This window comes from Miniopterus schreibersii, assembly GCF_964146895.1.
Source record: "Miniopterus schreibersii genome assembly, chromosome: 11".
NCBI lineage: Eukaryota > Metazoa > Chordata > Mammalia > Chiroptera > Miniopteridae > Miniopterus > Miniopterus schreibersii.
The window spans coordinates 1,029,094-1,050,939 of NC_138111.1; the positions used below are offsets into that span (position 1 = coordinate 1,029,094).

Consider the following 21,846-nt stretch of genomic DNA (forward strand, 5'->3'; position numbering starts at 1 on the left):
AGACCCGGGGGGCGCGCGCCCGGCGCAGCCTGGCGAAGGAATGGACCCTAGAAGGGGGGGGGGGTCCATTTGAAAGTGTTTCGTCGCCTCCTTGACTGGGGAGCGGGTGAGCAGGGCTGTTTAATGATTAAAAACAAACAAAACCCGGCGCTCATCCGAACCCCGGAACGGTTCTGCTCGGAAGGACCCTTTCATTGCGTCCCCTCCGTCCCTGCAGGGGTCCCTGAGCCGCACCATCCGCGGTCACTGCAAAGCACCCCCTGCGCCCTTAGCTGCGGCTCGGCGGCGGCTGTGACTGTAGCCGCCCCGGGCAGTGCGCTCCCGCTGCGCTGAGCGCCGGGCCCGGGGGCTGGGGCGCGCGCGGGGCGCAGGGGCGCGCGGGGGGCGCAGGGGCGCGCAGACCCGGGCCCGGCCCGGCGCTTTCAGGCCGCGGAGGCCGCCTTGTGACACACGCGCCAGTCATGTGACCGGCGCGGCCCTAAGGCTCAGGACCCGCCCTCCGCCACCCCGCCGGGCGGGGCGCGCGGGTCCCTAACTCCGCCCCGACTTAGAGACGCCCGGGTGACCCGGGGCGGCCGGAGCGCGCGCGCCGCGCGGGAGCCTAGGGGGCGCCGCTGGCTTTGGGGTCGGCCTAGGAGGATCTGGGCTTGTTCTCTGCAGCGCAGGGGGCGACAGACGGGCAGCGTTACATAGCCTCCCGCTGGAGCACTCACTCGGGGGGAACCGAGGCCCGGAGGCGAGATCGCCCAGGCCCCCCGCCGGGTCCGAGCGCGCCGACACCCTGGCCCCGGGGCTGGCGTGGGAGGAGTGCGGGGTGGAAGCCCCGGCGACCCTGGCCGCGGGTGGGAGCCCTCCCTGCGCCCGTCTCATCGTCTATAAAGTGGACGTGCCCAAGCGGGGGGGGGGGGGGTGTTGCGTAATGCTGGGCACCCGGCACCAAGGGAGCTAGCGAATGGCCAAAGTAAAACACACGCACACGCTAAAAATAATGCCCGTGCTGGTGCAGGGAGGAAGGGGAGCTGGCTCCCCGCGTCCCCGCCTTCTGGAAGGCCACTGGCAAGCTCTCCATCGGGGCTCCTGGATGTGTTCTTCCGCGTGGCCTGGAAACCCCGAGGCGTCCAGCCCTGGGCAGTCCTGGAAAGGGCAGTTCTTGAAGCCAGCAGGCCACTGACAGGAGCATTGTTGACCACAGCTGTCTGGGAAATGGTCCACTTCAGGAGAACAGCTAAATAAATCATGGTATCTCCCTTTTTTTTTTTTTTTTCTAATTCGTTGTGATCGGTCTGAATGTCTTTATCACCGGGAGGGAGGGAGGGAGCGTTTTTAAAAATGTATGTGACCTTGTGCTGCCTCCTTGGAGACCAGACAAGACGGTGGATAGGAAAGCTCTGGGGACACCGTTTGGGGCCAGGCTCATGTTCATCGCTTGTACTCGATTGCTTGCAGGCAGAGTCCCCCGGTGGAAGAAATATATCCAGGGGGAGAAGAGAGGCCCCGTCTCCGTGCACCCCAAATGAAGCCTGAGGCTACGGCATCAGTCGGAAGCCTCTTTCTAGCCTCTGATTTGAGACGCGTCTTTATCAGGAAATAAACTCCATGTTCATGTGGGTCTGTGTCCAGACTTATTCTCCTCCAGGAATCCACCTGTCTCTTCCCATGACAGTGTCACATAGGGTGTCTATTACAGTTTTGGAAGATGTTTTAATGCCTGTCAACACAAGACCCTCACATTGCTATGCTTCATTAAAAATTATTTTTAAAATATGTTTTTATTGATATCAGAGAGAGGGAAGGAGAGGGAGAGTGGGAGAAGCGTCAATGATGAGAGTCATTGATCGGCTGCCTCCTGCACGCCCCCGACTGGGGATCCATCGGCAATCCTAGCATGTGTTCTGACCTGGAATTGAACTGTGACCTCCTGGTTTATAGGTCAACGCCCCAGCACCGGGCCACGCCAGCCGGGCTGCTTTATAAAAACTTTATTGCCGCCCAGCCAGAGTGGCTCAGCGGTTGAGCGTCAACCTAGGATCCAGGCGATCGGGGTTCGATTCCCGGTCAGGGCACATGCCTGGGTTACGGGCTTGATCAATGACTCTCTCATCATTGATGTTTCTCTCTCTCTCCCTCTCCTTTCCTCTCTCTGAGATCAATTTAAAAAACATATTTTTTTAAAAAATAAAATAAAAACTTTATTGCCAATTCTCAATCTTGTACATTTTTTTTCCAGGTAAATTATAGAATGATTGTGTCAAATCTCCTCCCCCTCCCAAAGAAAAACCCCCAATCCCATCTGAATTTCAATTGGTGTTGCGTGAAATGCGTTTCAGGCGGGGAAGAGCTGACATCTTCACCCGGAGCGGTTCAGTTTAAGGATGAGCTGGACGCCTCCACTGATCCCAGCCTCGCGTTACGTCCGGGTTTTGCAGGTTTCTTGCTCTGGCACCGGCACAGGATGGTGGCTGTTGTCACTGTTTCCCACTTTCCAGCCAGCTATTGATTATGGCATCTTTCTCTGGTAACCTGCCACCTCCTTACCTGGCATTATATCTGCCCTCAGTCATGTCACGTGCCCCTTGACAGCAGAGAGCAGCTGCTGAGCTGTCCCCATGTCCTTGAGACCCCGCTCAGAGCTCCTCCCATCCCAGTGGCCTGGGGAAGGCCGGCTAAATGAGGGAGGGAGGGAATGGATGAATGACTCTGGGAGGCAGCGCCCTCCCTCCAGCCTCAGGTGGTGACCGTAGCCGCTCCTCTCTCCCTGACACCTACGCCCATCGCTGCACAGCCCCATCGGGGCGCCGGGCACAGCCCACCAACGCAGGCGGCAGGACCAGCCCGCAACCGGACCTCTAGCTCAGAAACCTGGGAACAGGCTGTGCTCGGCGACACCTCCAGGAAAGACAAGAGGAGAGAAAAATGCAAGACCATATGCTCGTATCACGTGGCCTCCCCAGGAGCGGCGCCCACCTGTGCCTTCACCTGTAACTAAACACGGCGAGGGAGACAGCAGAGGGGACGGCGGCAGGGTGGGCCTCGCCGCCCCTGCCTGCCAGAGGGACCTGGGGCAGGACCCCTCCCGACTCAGGGCCTGAGTCTGCCCATCTCTGCTGAGCGTGACTGACTTGTGGGTGGCAGGCTTTCCCTCCTCCCCTCCCCTTACCAGGCCCAGCCACAGTGGCTGCCTTCTGTCCCCAAAGGAACCAAGCTTCCCTTACAGTGCTCCCCTCACCTCCCCCTCCTCACCAGGCCACTTCCCGCCCAGTCTTCCCAGCTCAATTCAAACACCGGGAGGCCTTCCCTGATTGCCGGATGTGCCCTCAAAGCCCTCTGTCCACGTGGGGAATTGGGCAATCTGTGGCTCACCAGGGCCTGGAATTCCCACAAGCTGAGTCAGCCAGGGGCTGAGCCGGGCCCCAGTCCAGGCCTCCAAGCCCTGCTCTGTCTCTCCCACAAGTCCCGGTGTATGCGCAATCCTTCATTCCTCCCATCAAGAGGCGACACCTGCCCTGGCTGGTTTGGTTCAGTGGTTAGAGCATCGGCCCGCAGACTGAAGGATCCCAGGTTCGGTTCCGGCCAGGGGCACGTGCCTCAGTTGCAGGCTGGATCCCGGGCCCTGGTCAGGGCACGTGCGGGAGGCAACCAGTTGATGTGTCTCTCTCACACTGATGTTTCTCTCTCTCTCTGAGGGATGGGGCAGTACAAGCACAGACGCCTGGCCCACCAGTGCCCGGCAGCCCCTGGGAAATATCGGAGCCCAGCCCCCAGCCACGCAGAGGAGGGCACTGTGTGTACCCCGGCCTGGCTCAGCTGATTCCTCGCAGCGACCTTGCCCCAGACCGGGCCAGGTGCTTAGCTTGTCTTTCTCTCCCCAGTGAATCCTCGTTCTAGCAGGACATGTCCCACGTCTTATTAATGTCTTTGTCCCCTTATGCCTTGCTTGAGGTCTGGCATGAAGTAGCCACTGACCAATACCTGTTGAAGAATAAATGAGCAAACGAACCCAGAGGGCCCAGACTCTCCTCACGCTGAGCGACTAAATACAATGGCTTGACCCAGGAGCTGTATAGTGAGGCCGCTGTTCAATTCAATACACCCAGCGTTTATTGAGCACCTGCTGTATGCTGGTGTTTTATGTGCATTAAAAATATATAGGTTACGCCTGGGCGGTGGGCTCAGTCGTTGAGCGTCTACCCATGAACCAGGAGATCACAGTTCGGTTCCTGGTCAGGGCACATGCCCGGGTTTTGGACTTAATCCCCAGTAGGGGGCGTGTGGGAGGCAGCTGATCAATGACTCTCATCAGTGATGTTTCTCTCTCTCTCCTTTCCTCTCTCTGAAGCCAATAAAAACATATTTTAGAAATAAATAAATAATAAAATAAAATGATGTAGCATTTATATATATGTATATATATGTGTGTATAACATAAATTTGTTAAAAGAGCTGCTGTAGTGCAGTGTAGGCCAGAAACGTGGAAGCTCTGAGTCTCACCACCTCTGTTCACACCTCACCCCATCACTTGCTGGCTTTATGACCGTGGGCTCATTCCTCACTAACCCCTTTGTGCCTCAGTTTCCTCATCTAGCTATAAAATCTCCTCCCTGCTGAGGGTTGAGTCCCCGAGCACAGTAACCCGGCGGGGACGAAATGCCCAGCGAATGTTCCTGGGGTCGAGCCGCCCAGCTCAGTGGGTGGTTTAAGCTGCAGGAGCTCCAGAGAGACTTCTCCCTCTCGGGTGCTCCAAGTAGAGAGTCAAAGCCATTTCTAAGACTCGCATCTAATGCATTGCCCTCGGGGCCCCCAGCTTCTCAGCGCTCGGAGGGAACCATCTGCAATCCTTCAGTCCTCGCCGAAGTCAGAGGGGAATGAGGCCAGGGCCGGGTTCGGGTTCACTTCCCTTCTGATTCCACGCCTCTGCTTATGTCGGTTACTCTCCCCAGAACATCCACCCTCCCTGCACCCCACAGTGGCATTTCATTCATCCATTCTTCAAGCTCAGCATCTGTAGCAGACGAGGGAACAAAAGCAGGGCCAACCGGTGGGAAACTACGCAGCCAGGAACAAGGAACATGGCCGTTCTCTGTCCTTACACTGAGATAGTCCAGGACACACTGTTACTAAAAAACGTTGCTCATGATAAGAGACACTGGAGCTTCTCTGACTTTGGTGTGCACAGGAATCTCCTGGGGCGCTTGGTTCTTACTAAATTCAGGTTGTGACCCCTCGGGTCACGAGTGGGGCCTGCGAGTCTGCATTCCCGACCAACTCCGGGGGCTGCTGGCCCCGCGTCAGTGACGCAACAGAACAGGGGATATGCAGTGTGACCCCGTTTCTGTAGCAACAAAATGAACGTATATGGGGAAAACAGAATAAACACCGAACTGTAAGCATTGGTTATCTCTGGGTGGGAGGATGATCGGGAGCTTTCAAGTACTGTGTAAAGTGTGATTTTTACAAATGTTTCACTATCCTAATTAGGAGGAACAACCCAGCCATGAGGGCACCCTGCAGGCAGACACCGGCGAACGGCACCCGCTCGGCAAGTGAATGGCCCTGCTCCAGGCTTCAGCTCTGCTCCCTCTGGCTCTCAGAGCATAATGACAGGCCGGCTGGGGCAGCTGCTCAGGGTGTGCGCCGTGTGCAGCTGACGCTCCCGCCGTCGGGAGGGCTGTTACCATTGGCATCCGCAAAGCAGCGGTTTAATAAGAGTCTCCTTAGCGCCAGGCCAGGGCCATGCCCTTCACAGGCATTCGGATCTAACAGTATCCCCATTACCCAGATTGGATAACAGAGGCCTAGAGGGACCTGGATCCCACAGCTGTCTAAGACCCAGGCCCGGCTCCTAGGACAGGGCCTGCCTGGAAAATTCCCCCCCTACGTGTCTACACGTGTCACTCTCTCACTTCCTTCACGTCTCTGCTTCTTTTACCTTAACAATTAAAAAAAAACCCAAGCCCAGCCGGGCGTGGCTCAGCGGTTGAGCATCGACCTAGGATCCAAGAGATCGGGGTTCGATTCCTGGTCGGGGCACATGCCCAGGTTCCGGGCTGCAGCCGATCAATGACTCTCTCATCATTGATGTTTCTCTCTCTCTCTCTCCCCCTCTCCCTTCCTCTCTCTGAAATCAATAAAGATATATTTTTAAAAAATAAATAAATAAAAATTAAAATTAAAAAAACCCAAAACGTTTACCTTACCAATAAGAATATTTAAGCGCACACACACACAGAATCTTTTAGCTTACCAGAGTTCTCCTCTGACCACTCCGATCACACAGCAGCAGCACTGCCCCTGCTCCCAACCTCCCCCAGCCTCCTTGCTTCCCCAAGCACGCATCGCCATGTGACCAAGCCGTTCGTATTAGCTTATCTGCACCTTGTGTCTCTATTTCCGCCGGACTACAAGCCACCTGTGGGTAAGGACTTCTCATCTGTTTTGCTCACTGCTTTATCTCTGGGGTCCGGCATAGTGCCTGGCTCAGGAAAGATGTATATGACGCTCTCCGAGTCACAGGCCGCTGCTCTCCCGGCATTGTCCCCCACCCCGTTTATGCACAGGACATGACCCGCTGGCCCCCAACCGCACAGGGTAGGCTGGCCTCCCTTTCCTAGCTTCTGTGTCGGGAGTTAAAATGAGGTTCCTTCCATGCAGAGGTGCATGGCTGGGCCTGGAGCCCCATGGTCTCTCTGTGAAACAGATCAACAGAGCAGGGTTGCAGGAGTCCTGGATTCGAATCCCGCTGTTTTGCCATCACCCCAATGCGTTGGGGCAAAGGCTACTGCTCTCTAGGACAGGAAGTCCTAACTCTCCCAAGAATGGCCTGCTCAGTAGGTGTCAGGGCCTCTGCTCTGTGGGCTCATTGGGCCTGGCATCTCTTCCCCCTGGCCTGCCTGTGGCTGGCCTCTCATCACAAAAGTCACCTCCTGGGAGAACAGCCCCTCACACTCCTCCCAGGCTAACTGGACTTTCCGCACCCACCCAGGTACCTCTGTCCACACCCTCCGTTTATGTCCTCCGTGGCTCTTAGGATAACCTGTTTTCGCTTTTACTGTTTCATTTATCTGCTTGGTCACGGACGGTCCGTTTCTGCCACCTGGAGGGAAGGTCGGTGAGGGTGGAGACCTTGCCTGTCCTGCTCCCTGCCGCCTGTCTCCCGCGCCCTGGACGGGCCTGGCTTACAGTAGGTGCCCCGAGGCCGTGACCTTGGAGGAGGCCCGTCTCCTCTCCAAGCCTCAGTTTCCCCATCTGTGAGATGGAACGAGGCAGCCACGACCACTGTCCAAGAGGCCCGCTCCTAGGCGTGAGGCCCTCGCCCCTTCCCAGAAATGACATCTCCGGTGCAGCCTCCGCGCCCCGCCCCCCGCCAGACGCTGCTCGGGCGCCCCGAAACCCGCAGGGACCGAAAACTACAATCCCCAGGGTGCCGCGGGCGGCGCCTGCGCACTGCCCCGGGCTGCCTGCGCGGCCGCGGGCGCCCTCTGTCGGCAGCCGGGGCAGCGCCGCGCTCGGTCCCCGAGGGGCGGGGGGCCCTGGCGCAGGCGGGCGGCGCGCGCGGCTGCAGCGGCGCAGCCAGAGCCCCGAGCGCGAGCGGCGGCCGCATCGCAGCCCGCGGGGCCCCGCAGCCATGGGCAACCGCGGCATGGAGGACCTCATCCCGCTGGTCAACCGGCTGCAGGACGCCTTCTCCGCCATCGGCCAGAACGCCGACCTCGACCTGCCGCAGATCGCGGTGGTGGGCGGCCAGAGCGCGGGCAAGAGCTCGGTGCTGGAGAATTTCGTGGGCAGGTAGGGGCGGCGCGCGCCGGGCCCCCGCCGCGCCCCGACGGCGCCCCACCGCCCCGGCGCTGCACCGCGCGGGCGCCCCGCTCCTCCAGCCGGGGGCCCTCCCCAGAGCCCCGGGGGGCAGCGCCCCCTCCTCCCACCCGCCCCCCGGGACCCGGCGCCGGCACCCCGTGCGCCCCGAGGGGCCTGCATTACTCAGCGCCTCCCCAGCCGCGCGGAGGGGCAGCACCCCGGGGCGCTCCCGCCGGCCGGCGCAGGACAGCGCCCTGCCCCCCGCGGGGTCCCTGCACCGAGGGGCACCCCGCAGCCCGGGGGCGCGCACACGCACCTCTGCGGCGCGGGCGGCCATCCGTGCGCAGCGCGGCGCGGGGCGCGCGGGGGGCGCGGGGCGCGGACGCGCAGGGCGTGGGGAAGCCGCCCGGACCCGTCCCGCGGCCGGCCGAGGGGCTGCGGGGGAGGCGGCGCCGCCGGGATGACCAAGGGGGGCGGGGAGCCCGTCGCCCGTCCTGTCGCGGAGCCTAATCCCCGCCCGCCTCTGATCCGCGGGCGCCGGGAGGCCAGGCGGCGGGAGTGGGGGGCAGCCGCCCAGACAAAAGGCCCTGGGGGGGCGGGCAGGTCGTGACCCCCAGGCGCCCCCAAGGAAGGGGAGGCGGAGACGGCTTTGGGGTGCTGGGAAGGAAGGAGAGGATGACGCTGTCCCCAGTGCTGAGAGGCGGTGGGGGCTGGGCAGCTGGGAGGAGGCGGGAGGCGATGCTGACCCCCCGCCGCACCTCCCTCCCTCGCCTCCAGGAACCCTAGTTTTCCTCCAGTGACCTTCACAGCTAAGAAGGAGACGGGCTGTGGGAGAGGGAGGCAGAGGCCCCCCCTCCAGGGACAGCAGTTCTGGGGGAGACATCCGGGGTCCAAGCCAGGCTCTGCTGCGAGACCTCAGGCCACTCACTTGCCCTCTCTGAGCCTCAGTCTCCCGTCCCTCCTGTGGGCAGTTGGACTGGATGGTTGGACTGCCTCTCCTGTGCCCCGGCCGGGAAGAGCAGGGCACCCATGGGGCAGAGAGAAGGGTCCTGACGGGAGCATTGCGTCCGTGGGATGCTGGAAAGTCACCGTGGGGGCGGCCGGGGCCCATCTGGTCAGCAGAGGGGGAGGCCGGCTGTCTTTTGGGGATTGGCTTCCGAAGAGGCCTCCTCCTGCTCACGTGACCCGTGGAGCTGCAGAGACACAGGCGAGGGACACACAGATGGGCCCCTTCCCCCCGGGGCCCAGCAGTCAGAGTGAGGTGGCGAGGGGGAGCCTGCGGCCCTGAGGCCTGGTGCATCGGATGGCACCGGTGGACGTCCACCTTCACGGGGTACAAGCGCAGCCTCCCTTCCACCCATCGGACGTTGGCTGAGCCCCTGCTCTGTGCCAGGCTGTGCGCTCCGGGTGGGAAGTATGGAGGGAGGGCGACCTCAGCTCCCATCACGTGCCCACACCATGGTCCCCAGGGTGGCTCACACCAGCCCCGTGAGGCAGGCACCGTGGTGCCTATTCTGCAGATGAAGAAACTGAGACCCTCAGGTCAGGCGCCTTGCCCAAGGTCACACAACCTGGAAAGCCCAGTTCCTAGTATGGACCCTGCACGGCCTCCGAGAGCCGGGCCTTGACCCGGACCCAGGACGGCTGTGCGGGTATGTGGGCCTCCGTGTTCCTCATCTGTAGGATGGGAGCACCGACAGCTGCTGCCCTGCCCTCCTGAGACGGTGGCTGTGGGGCTCCGCTGCGGCCATGTGTGTAAAAGCCCTTTGTAAACGCATGGGAGGGAAGCGTTAGGCTTGGGGGCCTGTGTGACCGGGCAGACCTGGCCGCCGCCCTCTCGGAGTTGACTGTCCGGCAGAGATGCCAGCAGTGGCCACAGCTGTTTGCTCGTGGAGTGGTGGGCCCTCTCGTTGCCCTCCACACCCCAATGCCCTCTGAAGGTGGCCCTGCAGGAGGGGGCATGGTGTTCAGATGCAGGCCCAGGGTAGGGCCCCCAGTCAGCCCGGCCTCCCTACCTCTCCATCTCGGGCTGCGTCCCCAGACCCGTCAGCATGGTAACAGCCGCTCTGCCTCCTGGGGCTTCCCGGGAGTCAACCCCCCATGGAGAGAAAGTGGAAAACGCATCAGAAAGAGCAGAGGCTCCCGGGCGCCTCGGGCACCTCGGCGGACCCTGCTGTCAGCCCTGCAGTGGAGGTGGCCCAGCAGCAGCCCAGGACCCTGCTAGGCCTTGCCTGGGTCTCTGCTGTTTCCACATCCCTTTTTACAGAAGGGAAAACTGAGGCTGATTTGTTCAGCCACGCAGCCCACATTCGTGGGGTGTCCACAGTGTCTCCGGACTGTGGATTCTATGGTAGAAAAGACCAAAACTGCATTCCAGAGAGGAAACCGGAATCGTGAACGCAGACGCATGTCCGTGAGGACAGCTGGGCGCTGCAGTCAGTGCTGGGGAGGGAGAAGGGCTGCTGTCCTCAGGGATGAGCACAGAGGTCTCCAGGAGGGGGTGGCCTGAGAAGAGACCTAAGGGAGGAGAAGCATCTGGCTAACCCAGGAGGAGCGTTCTCTGCTGAGGAAACAGCAAATGCAAAGGCCCTGGGGCAGCAACAAACTTGGTGTGTCTGGAGAACAGAGAGGAGCCGCTGTGGCTGGTGTTGGGTGAGCACATAGGACACGGCAGGGGCTGGATCTACGAGGCCCCGAGACTGTGGTGAGGAGCTGGGTGTGTGTTTTCGGAGCTTTTAAGTGGTGGAGTGACTTGAGCTGATTCCAGCAAGCGTGTGACTTGGGGAGGGCGGCACCAGAGGGACAGGAGAGAGCTGAGGAGGCTGCTGCTGTGGGCAAGAGGTGACGGGGCCTGGACCAGGCTTTAGGGGTGAGGGGGGAAGGTGGGGTTCAGGACGTATTTTGAAGAAGGTCCCAGGAGACTTGCCTGTGGGTGGGATGTGGAGGGTGGGGGAAAGGGCTCAAGGATGGCTTCGAGGTCCTTGACCCTGGGCGGGCGTCGGTGCCATTAGCGGAGTACAGGAGGAGCAGGCTCGGGGGGCAGGGTGAGATCAGGAGTCTGGTTTTGAACATGTTGAGTCTGAGGTGTGGGGTAGGCAGTGTTGCGAGCTCGGGGGAAGGCGGCTGGGAATATAAATTTGGAAGCCGTCCTCGTAGAGTAGATGAGCTCATCTTGGGGCTACGTCAGGCAGAGGAGTGTGCGGAGGCCCCCAGACACCCCGACATTTCATGAGCAGATGCCTGCTGCCCTAGGCTCCACTTTATCTGACCCCGGCTGCCTATCTCCTCCCCACAGTGCCTGTCCAGCCCCGAGAGTGGGGCGTCCTGGGCCAGGCTTCCAGGCCCCGGCGCCCGGCCTCTCTCGCTCTGGTGCCCAGGCCGGTTGACAGATGGACAGAGCCCACCCTCCCTGCCTGCTTGGCCCCTGGGGAGGCCAAGGCCAGCGGGAATGTGGGAGAGGGGCTGAGAGCTCAGGCTCTGGAATTAGACCGGGGTTTGTAGCTCAGCTCTGCCACTTATAAGCTGAGCCCTCTCAGTTGCTATTTCCTCATCTGTAAAATGGGTTAATACAGCACCTCCCTCATGGGATGGTAGTGAGTGTTGAGATAATGCCCGCAAAGTGCTCTAGGGAAGATGTGGCAGAGAGGATGTGCCAGTTCTGTTCCCACCTGGGCAGGCTCCCTCCTGGTGAGGGAGCCTCTGCCCAGAGCTCACGGGGCAGCCTGGGAGGCAAGGGTTTGGGTTTCCTGGTGACTCCGCCTGGCCCTGCTCAGGTCCCTGCCTCCTACCAATGCCCTTGCCCCTTCCTCCGCGTTTCTATCCCAGCACGGCCTGGCACTGGTCTCTGGCCCCCGAGGGCCCCTCTCCCGGTTAGCCCCAGCCCTTCCCATGGGGGACAACCCATCCCCACCACTAAACTCTGTCTCTTCCTCTGAACACTTTGAGATACACCTTAGTGGTCTCATTTCTCAGATTTGGAGACTGAGGCCAAAGAGAACTGGGGGATAACTGAAACATTATAGGTAGAGAGTCACTGAGCAGAGGGGACTGACATCGTGGCCCTTGCAGCATGCCAGGCCCTGAGGACACAGCTCTGAACAAGCTGGACCCATTGCTGCCCTCGGGGGCTCACAGCCAAGCGGGACAGACAGACACTAAATCACAGAGAGAGCTCTGCTGTGTGTCTGGAGAAGGGATGAGGGGCATGGAATTGAGGGAAGGGTGTCATCAGGGGCCAGAGAAGGCATCTGAGCTTTGAAGTCCGGACCTGGGCAAAACTGGGACTTGTTGGGCAAAGGAGCCAACATACTCCAGGCACAGGTCCTACCTGAGCAAAGGCCCAAGGAGCAGAGGCCGCAGTGGGACCAGGAAGGTCAGGGAGGCGTGAGTGACCCCTGGGCAGCCAGCAGGGAGCCCGAGTTGCTGCCCGCGGGGCAGCCACCCTGCTCAGGCCTCTGGGTGCTCAGAGCGTGCGCCCGCCACGAGCTGAGCGGCTCCTAGAGCTCACTCCAGCGCCCACCCGGCCACCTTCCGCTGGCCCCGTCCCATGCAGTGGTGGCTTGAAAGGTGATTCTTGCCGATGGCATCAGCTTCCGCATCTGTCCCTGGCGCCAGGAGAATTCCCAGGCCTTGGCCAGGGTCAGAGGGTCAGAGTCTCAGGGGAGGGGACTCAGGGAGCTGATACAGAGGGACGGGGCAGGAGTGGGTGGGGGACGCCGGTCATGGGCACGGTGTTGTAAGGCGTCGGACAAGAGCAGAAACGGAGGCCCACGTGTCACGGGTCTAAATATTCCGGTTATAAGTCAGCTGAGGAATTGAGTACAAGGCGTTCTGCCCTCCAGCCTCGACACATGCACCTTCACGACCACCCGCAGGCTGGATGGAATTTAGGCTCTCGGACTCCTCGGGGTCCCGTGATGGGAATGAAGGCCACGCCTGTCTCTTCCCCTCCGTCCTGGACCACAAGGGACCTTCTGGGCTCACATGTGGGCCCAGCTCCATCCATGGCCCCAGAAAGGATCCCTGCTTGGCCCCGGGACTGCCTCTCAGAAGTGAGGGCAGCACATAGTAGGGCAGACACTAGCTACGGGCCTGGGCCTGCGTGAGAGGGAATTTCAGGGCGCTCAGATGTGACCCAGGAGGGGTGCGTGGGGACCCCCTGGGGACTCCTTGCTCCATGGACTGTCCCATTTCACTGATGGGGAAACTGAGGTTTGGAGAAAGGAAATAATTTAGTGGCAGAGCTGATGATAAAAAATAGCCAGATGTCGCTCCGGACTGAGTGACGGGAAACGTCGGTGGAGCCGTCAGGCAGGTAGAGCTGCTACCTAAGTGTGGAGAGGAGCCCGGTTTGAGGGCCCCTGCTGGTCTCTCTGAGCCTCAGTTTCTTCCCGCTGCAGATGGGGGAGCTGGTCACACCAGCCGCTCAGCCCCGCGAGCACCGGGCAGGAGGGTGCCGCCTCCTCGAACGGCTTTCTTGGGCCATAATGCACAGGCCGGAGAATTCACCTGTTTGAGCGCACAGCTCGGCGACTGCGAGCATATCCGCAGGGCTGTGCGCCCATGATCACAGTCTAGTTTAGCCCACGTCCATCGGCCCGCGGGCCTGCGATGGCGCGGATTTGAAAGCCCCGGCGTCCCCGGCAGCCGTCGCAGCCGTCAGGGTTTGCCACGGGTGGTGTTCTCAGTGATAGTGTTACAGTGGTGATACCGGGTGTGAGGACGGTGGTTGCTTTGGATTTGCAAAACATTTTATGTAGTTTCTGGATATTTTTATTGAATTTATCGGGGTGCCATTGGTCAATAAAATTATATAGGTTTCAGGGCCGCGATTCTAGAATACGTCATCTGTACACTGTACTGTGTGCTCACCACCCGGAGCCAAGTTTCCTTCCATCGCCATTTATTTCCCCTTCTGAATATTTTTTAAAGGGAGAACATAAGATTTTTAAAAGTAGGGGGCAAAAGAGAAATCGATTTGCATTTCAAAAAATATATAAAGTCTTCAGCATTCGGAGGGAGGGAGGAAAGAAGGAAGGAAGGAAAGAAAGCCAAGAAGAAAGGTAGGCTGTGGGCGGTTTGCTCTCAGTGGTTCGAGCACAGGCCCAGGGACTGAAGGGTCCCGGGCTCGGTTCCGGTCAAGGGCATGTACTTCGGTTACAGGCTCCATCCTGGGCCCCGGGAGGCAACCAATTGATGTGTCTCTGTCACATCGATGTCTCTCTCTCTTTCCCCCCTTCCACTCTCTCCAAAAAGCAATGGAAAAAATATTCTTGGGTAAGAAATAAAAAAAAAAGTAAGAAAGACTGAAAGATACAGTAGGAGGAAAAATTATAGATTTTTCCTAATAGAGAAAATAATTGTTGTGGAGCGAGCACTGAACTTGGAGTCCAGAAACCTGGGTACCAGTCCTACCCTGTCACCAACTCGCACTATGACCTTGGGCAACACTCTTCCATTTCTGTGCCTGGCGATGGTGGGAGAACCGGAGGAGCTCGTCTTCAAATCATTCTTTCGGCCAACAGGGCTGCCGAGAGTGCCTGGTGTGTGCCAGGCTCCGTGCTGGGTGCTGGGGATATGGTGGCAAAGGGGACCAGCCCAGCCCCTGCTCTCAGGACAGGCCAACATCGGGGAATACCAAAGCCAGGACTGCCCCTAAATGTTCGAGTCTCCCCTGGAAACCCGTGGGCTGTGTGATGTGGGCACGCCCGGGGCCTCCCGGGGCAGCAGGAACAGAGAGGGACTTGTTGCCTAGAGGCAGCCTCGCCTCGTCCCAACTGTATTTCTTGGCCCACCTCCACCCTCACCTCCACTCTAGCTCCCTGCTTTAGAGGACACCTCAGGGCCTGCCGGACCCTTTGCCGCCCACTCCCAGGGGCAAGATTTGGCTGGAAATATCCTGGCCCACTGCCTGCTCTTCCAGCCAACCTCCTGGAGACCCACCTTCCAGCTCCCTCCCTGCTGCACCATTTGGTGACATGGTTGTGGGGACCAGCCTACGTTCTCAGCTTGCTCAGCAAGTTATTGTAATTTATAATTCCAACGGCTACCATTTATCCGGCATTAACTTATATAAGCCTCAAAGCAACCCATTTTACTGATGTGGAAACTGAGGCTCGGAGAGGTATGGTCATTTAAGCCACACAGCTCCTAAGTGGCAGCTCTGACATTCAATGCCAGGCCCGTCTGACATCAGAGCCCCGGAAATAGGAGACTTATCAGGATGACCGCCGCTGGGTCCACGCCAGGCCAAGCACGGTGCTCTCTGGCCTGGTTTGCATTCAGCAGGGCCTAGGAACCAGGGTGCCTGAGCTCTGGGCTCTGACCTCAAGCACCAAAGTAGGACCTTTGGTGTACTTTCTCCAGACCCCTCTGGGGGTGACAGTGCCAAGTCAGACAGGGAGCATGTGGCGTGTGGGGGTCCTGAGAGGTGTTTATCTCACCTTCCCTGTGCCTCAGGTTTGAGGGTGCCTCTGCAGATGGCAGACAAGCCCTCCCTGGGAAACCACCATCTGCCCAAAGTGAGCGGGAGAGCTGGCATGCCATCATCCATCCCGCCCCCACGGCCACCGAGGCTGGTGGGCCCAGCACACTTTTCTCTGGACACCTGTTCTCTCCTCCCCCAGGCCAGCCAGGAGCTGGGTGGGAGGTGCAGGGGGGCACTGGCTGGAGGCTGGATCAGGCCCGACTCCCCAGGAGGGGGAGGCGACCGAGGACACTTAAACAGAGCACTGGGGGACAGTGTGTCCAGGTGAAAGGCCGGAGCTGAGGAGCTGCTAGACCTCAGCTGTGCTGCCTCTTTCCAATGTTGCCAGAGCACCTACTATGTGCTGAGCCGGGGCCCAGCGAGGGAATCTGGCAGGGAGCGAGGCGCTCACAGTCTAGACACAGGAGCCAGCAGGTGCTCTTCACTGCCTGTCCAGGGGCGGGGAGCTGAGAAAACAGGCCCCTGGGGGTCCATCTTAGCCACCTGACCCATTACTGTGGCCTCATGGCTCCCTGCCCCTCTCTGGGCCTCTGCCCACCCTTCGGACAATGACGTGAGAGTGAGATGTTCTCTGAAACGTCTCCTCGGTGCCCATCGTTTGATCCAGCGTTTCGGGGTCAGAATCCTGAGATGGGCCTCAGTGCCCAGAGCAGGTGAGGCCGAGGGTTCTCCAGGATCTTGGATTCCTTGCTGATGATTGAGAATTCTCCTAGGCAGGAGGCTGAGAACAGGAAGCCGTCCTCGGAGGGGTTCCTCGAGCTGCTGAGCACCCACCGGCTGAGCTCTTTCCGTGGCCAGGCTCGGTGAATCCTCCGGCAGCCACATGGGGTAGCAGCCGCCACCGGGTTTAGATGATGCTGGTTCACAGCTGAGGACTTGAGACCTGGAGAATAAAGCAACTCGCCTACGGTCACCAGGCTGGGGAATGGCCAAGGCAGAATTCTAACCCAGAGCCTCTGCCTGGCACCAGCTCCTAACCACTAAGCCAGTGACCCTTAAACTTGAAAGGGAACATGAAAATCGCATGGGGATTGAGTTTAAAATCCAGGTTCCCTCCTCCCCTCCCCTGTACTCCACCTCACGAGATTGTAACCCAGCATATGTGAGGAACGTGCATTTTAACCAACTGCCCAGGGAATCCTGGTGCAGGCCTTGGGAGGGCCTCACTTTGAGAACCTGGGCCATGGCAGAGATGGGACCCCCTCCCCACCCCGGCCCTGGAGATGCTGGTCTGAAGAGGGCCTCAGCTCCCATACTAATCGCCTGCTTCCTATAAGCTGCTTGTCCTTTACATAGCCCTGGGGAGCCAGTGACTTGGGGCAGGCTGGCCCAGACCCCTGACCAACCCCTTCAGCCTAGCTAGCCCGTGGCTCCCTGCACCCCCAATGTGGTTTTCTTGGGCCTCTACCCCTCAGGCCTGCCAGGGCCGAGTGGGCCCATCTGTGCAGGCGGAGGCCTCAGGGAAGAGCTCCAGGGAAAGTCCATGTCTCTGGGTGGGGGGTTCTCTGTGGGGAGTCCCATCCTTTCCAGCCCCTCCTGAAGTTTCCATGGCAACCACTGTTGCCATGGTAGTGCTGGGTGCAGAGCTCAGGGAGAAGAGGGTGGACCCCAGGCCCCCATACCCACCCTAAGGTCTGTAAAACACAGATGTCCTATTTTCACAACCCTGAGAGAGCCCAAATAATAGGGGCTCACCCTCCCAAAGGAGTCAGTAAGGGATGGGAAAGATAGAGGCAGGAAGCCCTGCCCCCCAGTTAATCACCTCCTTCTCGGTGCTGCCTGGTGCACCTCCGATCCGATCGGGCACGTGCCACACTGCATTGCATTGTCTGTTTACTTGTCTATCTCTCCCACCACACTCTGAGCTCCTCGGGGTGGGAACTGTCTGACTCATCTCCTCCCATCCCCAAAGCCCAGCACAGGGCCTGGCACAGAGCAGCTGCTCCCAAATATGTCCTAGATGGAATTTAATTGAATTACATAAAAAGCCAAGCCTGGCTCCTCGAGTTTAGTGAACAGCAGGTCTTGATGGGGAAGCTCCCAGGCTCGGGGGTTCCAGCAGACACTTGGGTTTGAATCCTAGCTCTGCCACCTCTACCTGGGTAACCTTGGACAAGTCCCTCCACCTCTCTGGGCCTCAGCTGCCTCATCTGTAAAATGATCATTTCTGAGCCAGAGCACAGTTTTGAGGACTTGCAGATTCAGTCAACATTTATTAAGGATCTCTACGTGTTAAGCTGGTGCTGGGCAGAGACAAGCAAGCTCTGCTCTCTGAAGCTGAGTCTTGCAAACATGAAGAGTACTTGCCTGGTGCCTAGAAATGAAGAACGAATGCAGGATTTCTCTTCCTTCCTCCCAGTCAAAGTGGCTGCCTCCTCCCCAGTGGCCTCTAATCTCCCCAGAGGAAGGGCAGGGTGAGGACAGGGGATGGAGGAGGCCTCCCCAGGGCTCCAAGAGGAGACCCTGAGCCTGGGTGCCTGGGCCTACTGTTTTCCCTAGAACTCCCTGCCCCCAACCCTGGGGTGCAGGCTCTGGGCTGGGGGGCAGGCAACTGGGGTTCTTGCCCTGGCTCTGTCCCAGGCCTGCATGACCTTGAGTGTGTCTTTTCCCCTTCCAGGGCCTTTCCATGAAGAGGGGGCTGCACAGACCTTTATAGTCCCTCAGGCTCCAGCCCACTCCCCCCTTGCCGAGGTCCTGGGGAATCCCATGACTACGGGTTCCAACAGCCTGATCCCTGGAGAGGCCTCCACCCTCATGCCAGTGCCAGCCTGGGTGGGGCCCCGGGGGGGAGGGGGAGGGGAGCTGACTGGACAGAGTGAATGTGCGCCCACGGGAGGCAGCCGGAAGGACTGCTGAGGTTGACTCAGCCCGGGCAGATGTCCGCGGTACCGACCAGCTCTGGGGCCAGGGGTGATTGGGGGGACGCCTCGGTCCAGTTCTTCTAGGGAGTTGGGTCTGCATGGGGTTGAGGGGCAGGGAGCTTTCACTGTAGAGTCAAACAGATCGGGGTCCAGGGCCTGCTGTTAGATACGGGCTGTGCCACCTGTCACCTCTGAGCCTCAGTTTCCTCACCTGTAAGTGAGGACACTAAAAGCCCTAACTCAGGGGCCGTTGTGTGGAGTCCATGAGATATTGCCCACAAGGCGCTGGCACGCAGTAGGCACTTAAGGAGCAGAGTTCTTCTCCATGCCTCCTTCCTCCCCCCCCATCCCCAACCCGGCCAGATGGGGCCCTGGGAAGGGGAAGTGAGATGCTGCTCTTCCCGCAGCGGAAGGGAGGGGAGATGGCGCGGCTCCGTTTCCCTGGGGTCCTCTCTGTGGCCACTGGACGCTTAGGCACGTGGGACACCCTGGGCCTCAGGTTCTTCTGGGTTGAATGGCAGTAGCTGGGTTGGGGCAGAACCAACGAAGGGCAAACCCGAGACAGGCCTTGTGTTGCTCTTGTCTCCTGGCAGCTCGGATGCACAAGTCCTGTGACCCAGGGAACTTGGGGAGCTCTTTTCCACCTTCCTCAGCGGCAGTCTGCCCTTAGTGACCTGAGCCCTTGGGCTCAGGTGTGGAGGGCGCTGCAGGGGGTGTTTGGAGCTCGCTGGGGCAGGACAGCACCTGGGACTGAAGGGGCCTCCTCCGCCTCTGACCTTGCTCCCCCCTCCCTCTCGCTGCAGGGACTTCCTGCCCCGAGGATCTGGCATCGTCACCAGACGCCCCCTGGTCCTGCAGCTGGTCAACGCCACCACAGGTCGGTGCCCTCCTCAGCCAGGCTGCCCTCTCCAGCCCCCCAGCCCCGAGGAGAGGCCCAGCATACCCACGGTTCTAGCCTGCTGCGTGACTTGGGGGGCTTCCCCTCTTGGGGCCTCCATTCCCCCATCTGGACAGTGGGGGTAAAAACGCCGAAGGGGCAGGTGGCGCTGTTGCGGGGAGGACGGAGGAGGCAGGGTTAGGGATGGGGCTCTGCTCGCAGGGGGACCTGGGGCCCAGGCGGGCGCGGGCGACGATGCTTACCCCCTCCTCCCCTCCACCCCCCCACCCCCCCACCCCCCGATTTGGAGCAGAATATGCCGAGTTCCTGCACTGCAAGGGGAAGAAATTCACCGACTTCGAGGAGGTGCGCCTGGAGATCGAGGCCGAGACCGACCGGGTCACCGGCACCAACAAAGGCATCTCGCCGGTGCCCATCAACCTGCGCGTCTACTCGCCGCACGGTGAGAGCGCCTGGCGGGCCCCGGCTCCCGCGCTCGCCCCCGCCCCGCCCCTTAGGGCCGGTCCCTGCCGTGGCCCCGCCCACCCCGGCCACGCCTTCGACGGGCCGCCGCTTTAGCCCCGCCCCGCTTTCCCTGACCCCGCCCACCTGAGGTCACGCCCCCTTGGGATGCTCTCTGAGCCCCGCCCCGGCTCCATTGCGCCCACCTGCGGCCACGCCCCCTCGGGGGATGCTCTCTGAGCCCCGCCCGGCCCGATTGCGCCCACCTGCGGCCCCGCCCCTCGGGATGCTCTCTGAGCCCCGCCCCGGCCCGATTGCGCCCACCTGCGGCCCCGCCCCTCGGGATGCTCTCTGAGCCCCGCCCGGCCCGATTGCGCCCACCTGCGGCCACGCCCCCTCGGGGGATGCTCTCTGAGCCCCGCCCCGGCCCGATTGCGCCCACCTGCGGCCCCGCCCCTCGGGATGCTCTCTGAGCCCCGCCCCGGCCCGATTGCGCCCACCTGCGGCCCCGCCCCTCGGGATGCTCTCTGAGCCCCGCCCCGGCCCGACTGCGCCCACCTGCGGCCACGCCCCCTCGGGGGATGCTCTCTGAGCCCCGCCCGGCCCGACTGCGCCCACCTGCGGCCACGCCCCCTAGGGGGATGCTCTCTGAGCCCCGCCCGGCCCGACTGCGCCCACCTGCGGCCACGCCCCCTCGGGATGCTCTCTGAGCCCCGCCCGGCCCGACTGCGCCCACCTGCGGCCACGCCCCTCGGGATGCTCTCTGAGCCCCGCCCCGGCCCGATTGCGCCCACCTGCGGCCCCGCCCCTCGGGATGCTCTCTGAGCCCCGCCCCGGCCCGATTGCGCCCACCTGCGGCCCCGCCCCTCGGGATGCTCTCTGAGCCCCGCCCGGCCCGATTGCGCCCACCTGCGGCCCCGCCCCTCGGGATGCTCTCTGAGCCCCGCCCCGGCCCGATTGCGCCCACCTGCGGCCCCGCCCCTCGGGATGCTCTCTGAGCCCCGCCCCGGCCCGACTGCGCCCACCTGCGGCCACGCCCCCTCGGGGGATGCTCTCTGAGCCCCGCCCGGCCCGATTGCGCCCACCTGCGGCCACGCCCCCTCGGGGGATGCTCTCTGAGCCCCGCCCGGCCCGATTGCGCCCACCTGCGGCCACGCCCCCTCGGGGGATGCTCTCTGAGCCCCGCCCGGCCCGACTGCGCCCACCTGCGGCCACGCCCCTCGCCCTCAGCCCGCCCTCTGACCGCCCTGTCCAGTGCTGAACCTGACCCTGGTGGACCTGCCCGGAATGACCAAGGTCCCGGTGGGGGACCAACCTGCCGACATCGAGTTCCAGATCCGGGACATGCTCATGCAGTTCGTCACCAAGGAGAACTGCCTCATCCTGGCCGTGTCCCCCGCCAACTCTGACCTGGCCAACTCCGATGCCCTCAAGATCGCCAAGGAGGTGGACCCCCAGGGTAAGTTTCCACCCACAGCCAGCGAGGACGCAAGGCTCGGGGGTCCGAGTTATCCCTTTGAAAGCCATGTTGGCCCAGCCGGTGTGGCTCAGTGGTTGAGCGTCATCGACCTGTGAAGCAGGAGGTCACGGTTCAATTCCCCTGGTCGGGGCACATGCCAGGGTTTTGGGGCTCCATCCCTAGTGAGGGGCATGCAGGAGGCAGCGATCAATGACTCTCTCTCATCACTGATGTTTCTCTCTCTCCCTCTCCCTTCCTCTCTCTGAAATCAATAAAAACATATTTTAAAAAAATTAAAATTAAAAATAATTGTGGCCACTCTGCGGGGAATAAATGGGGCAGGCAGTGGGCAATGGAAGAAGTGGAGGGATGGGGCAGCAGGGTGGGAGTGGGGGTGCACGGGCCTCCTGTGTGAGGGCCAGTGCAGATGTAGGCAACCCCCTCATTGCTGCCCGCCAGGTCAGCGCACCATCGGGGTCATCACCAAGCTGGACCTGATGGACGAGGGCACGGACGCCCGCGACGTGCTGGAAAACAAGCTGCTCCCCCTGCGCAGAGGTAACGGGGCCATGCCCCCGACTCCCTCACTGCCCTTCCCTTCACCCTGCCCCCTACAAGGCTAGTTGACCCTGACCTTGACCCCATCCACAGGCTACATCGGGGTGGTGAACAGGAGCCAGAAGGACATTGATGGCAAGAAGGACATCACGGCTGCCTTGGCTGCCGAACGCAAGTTCTTCCTCTCCCACCCGTCCTACCGCCACCTGGCTGACCGCATGGGCACACCCTACCTGCAGAAGGTCCTCAACCAGGTAGGGGTTCGGGCCAGAAGAAGACCCGGGGAAACCAGCGTGAGAACAGAATCGTTCAAGTCTGTTTTGTGAGGGTGACCAGCAGAGGTTAGCATCCC

The 21,846-nt window shown here is 61.0% G+C and overlaps 1 protein-coding gene across 15 annotated transcripts in view; it reads left to right on the forward strand.

The window, feature by feature from the left end:
- Positions 1-7,529: 7,529 nt before the first annotated feature.
- DNM1 (dynamin 1) overlaps positions 7,530-21,846 on the forward strand; it is a 40,215-nt gene continuing 25,898 nt past the window's right edge. For all 15 annotated transcript variants that reach the window (XR_013999937.1, XR_013999938.1, XR_013999939.1 and 12 more), the window contains exons 1-6: positions 7,530-7,782; positions 18,942-19,015; positions 19,329-19,478; positions 20,733-20,936; positions 21,396-21,494; positions 21,588-21,748. Coding sequence is in view for 12 of the 15 variants with exons in the window: in XM_081152575.1 (XP_081008701.1) it covers positions 7,622-7,782; positions 18,942-19,015; positions 19,329-19,478; positions 20,733-20,936; positions 21,396-21,494; positions 21,588-21,748 (849 nt within the window). In the remaining 3 variants the exon portion in view is untranslated. The remainder of the gene's footprint in view (positions 7,783-18,941; positions 19,016-19,328; positions 19,479-20,732; positions 20,937-21,395; positions 21,495-21,587; positions 21,749-21,846) is intronic.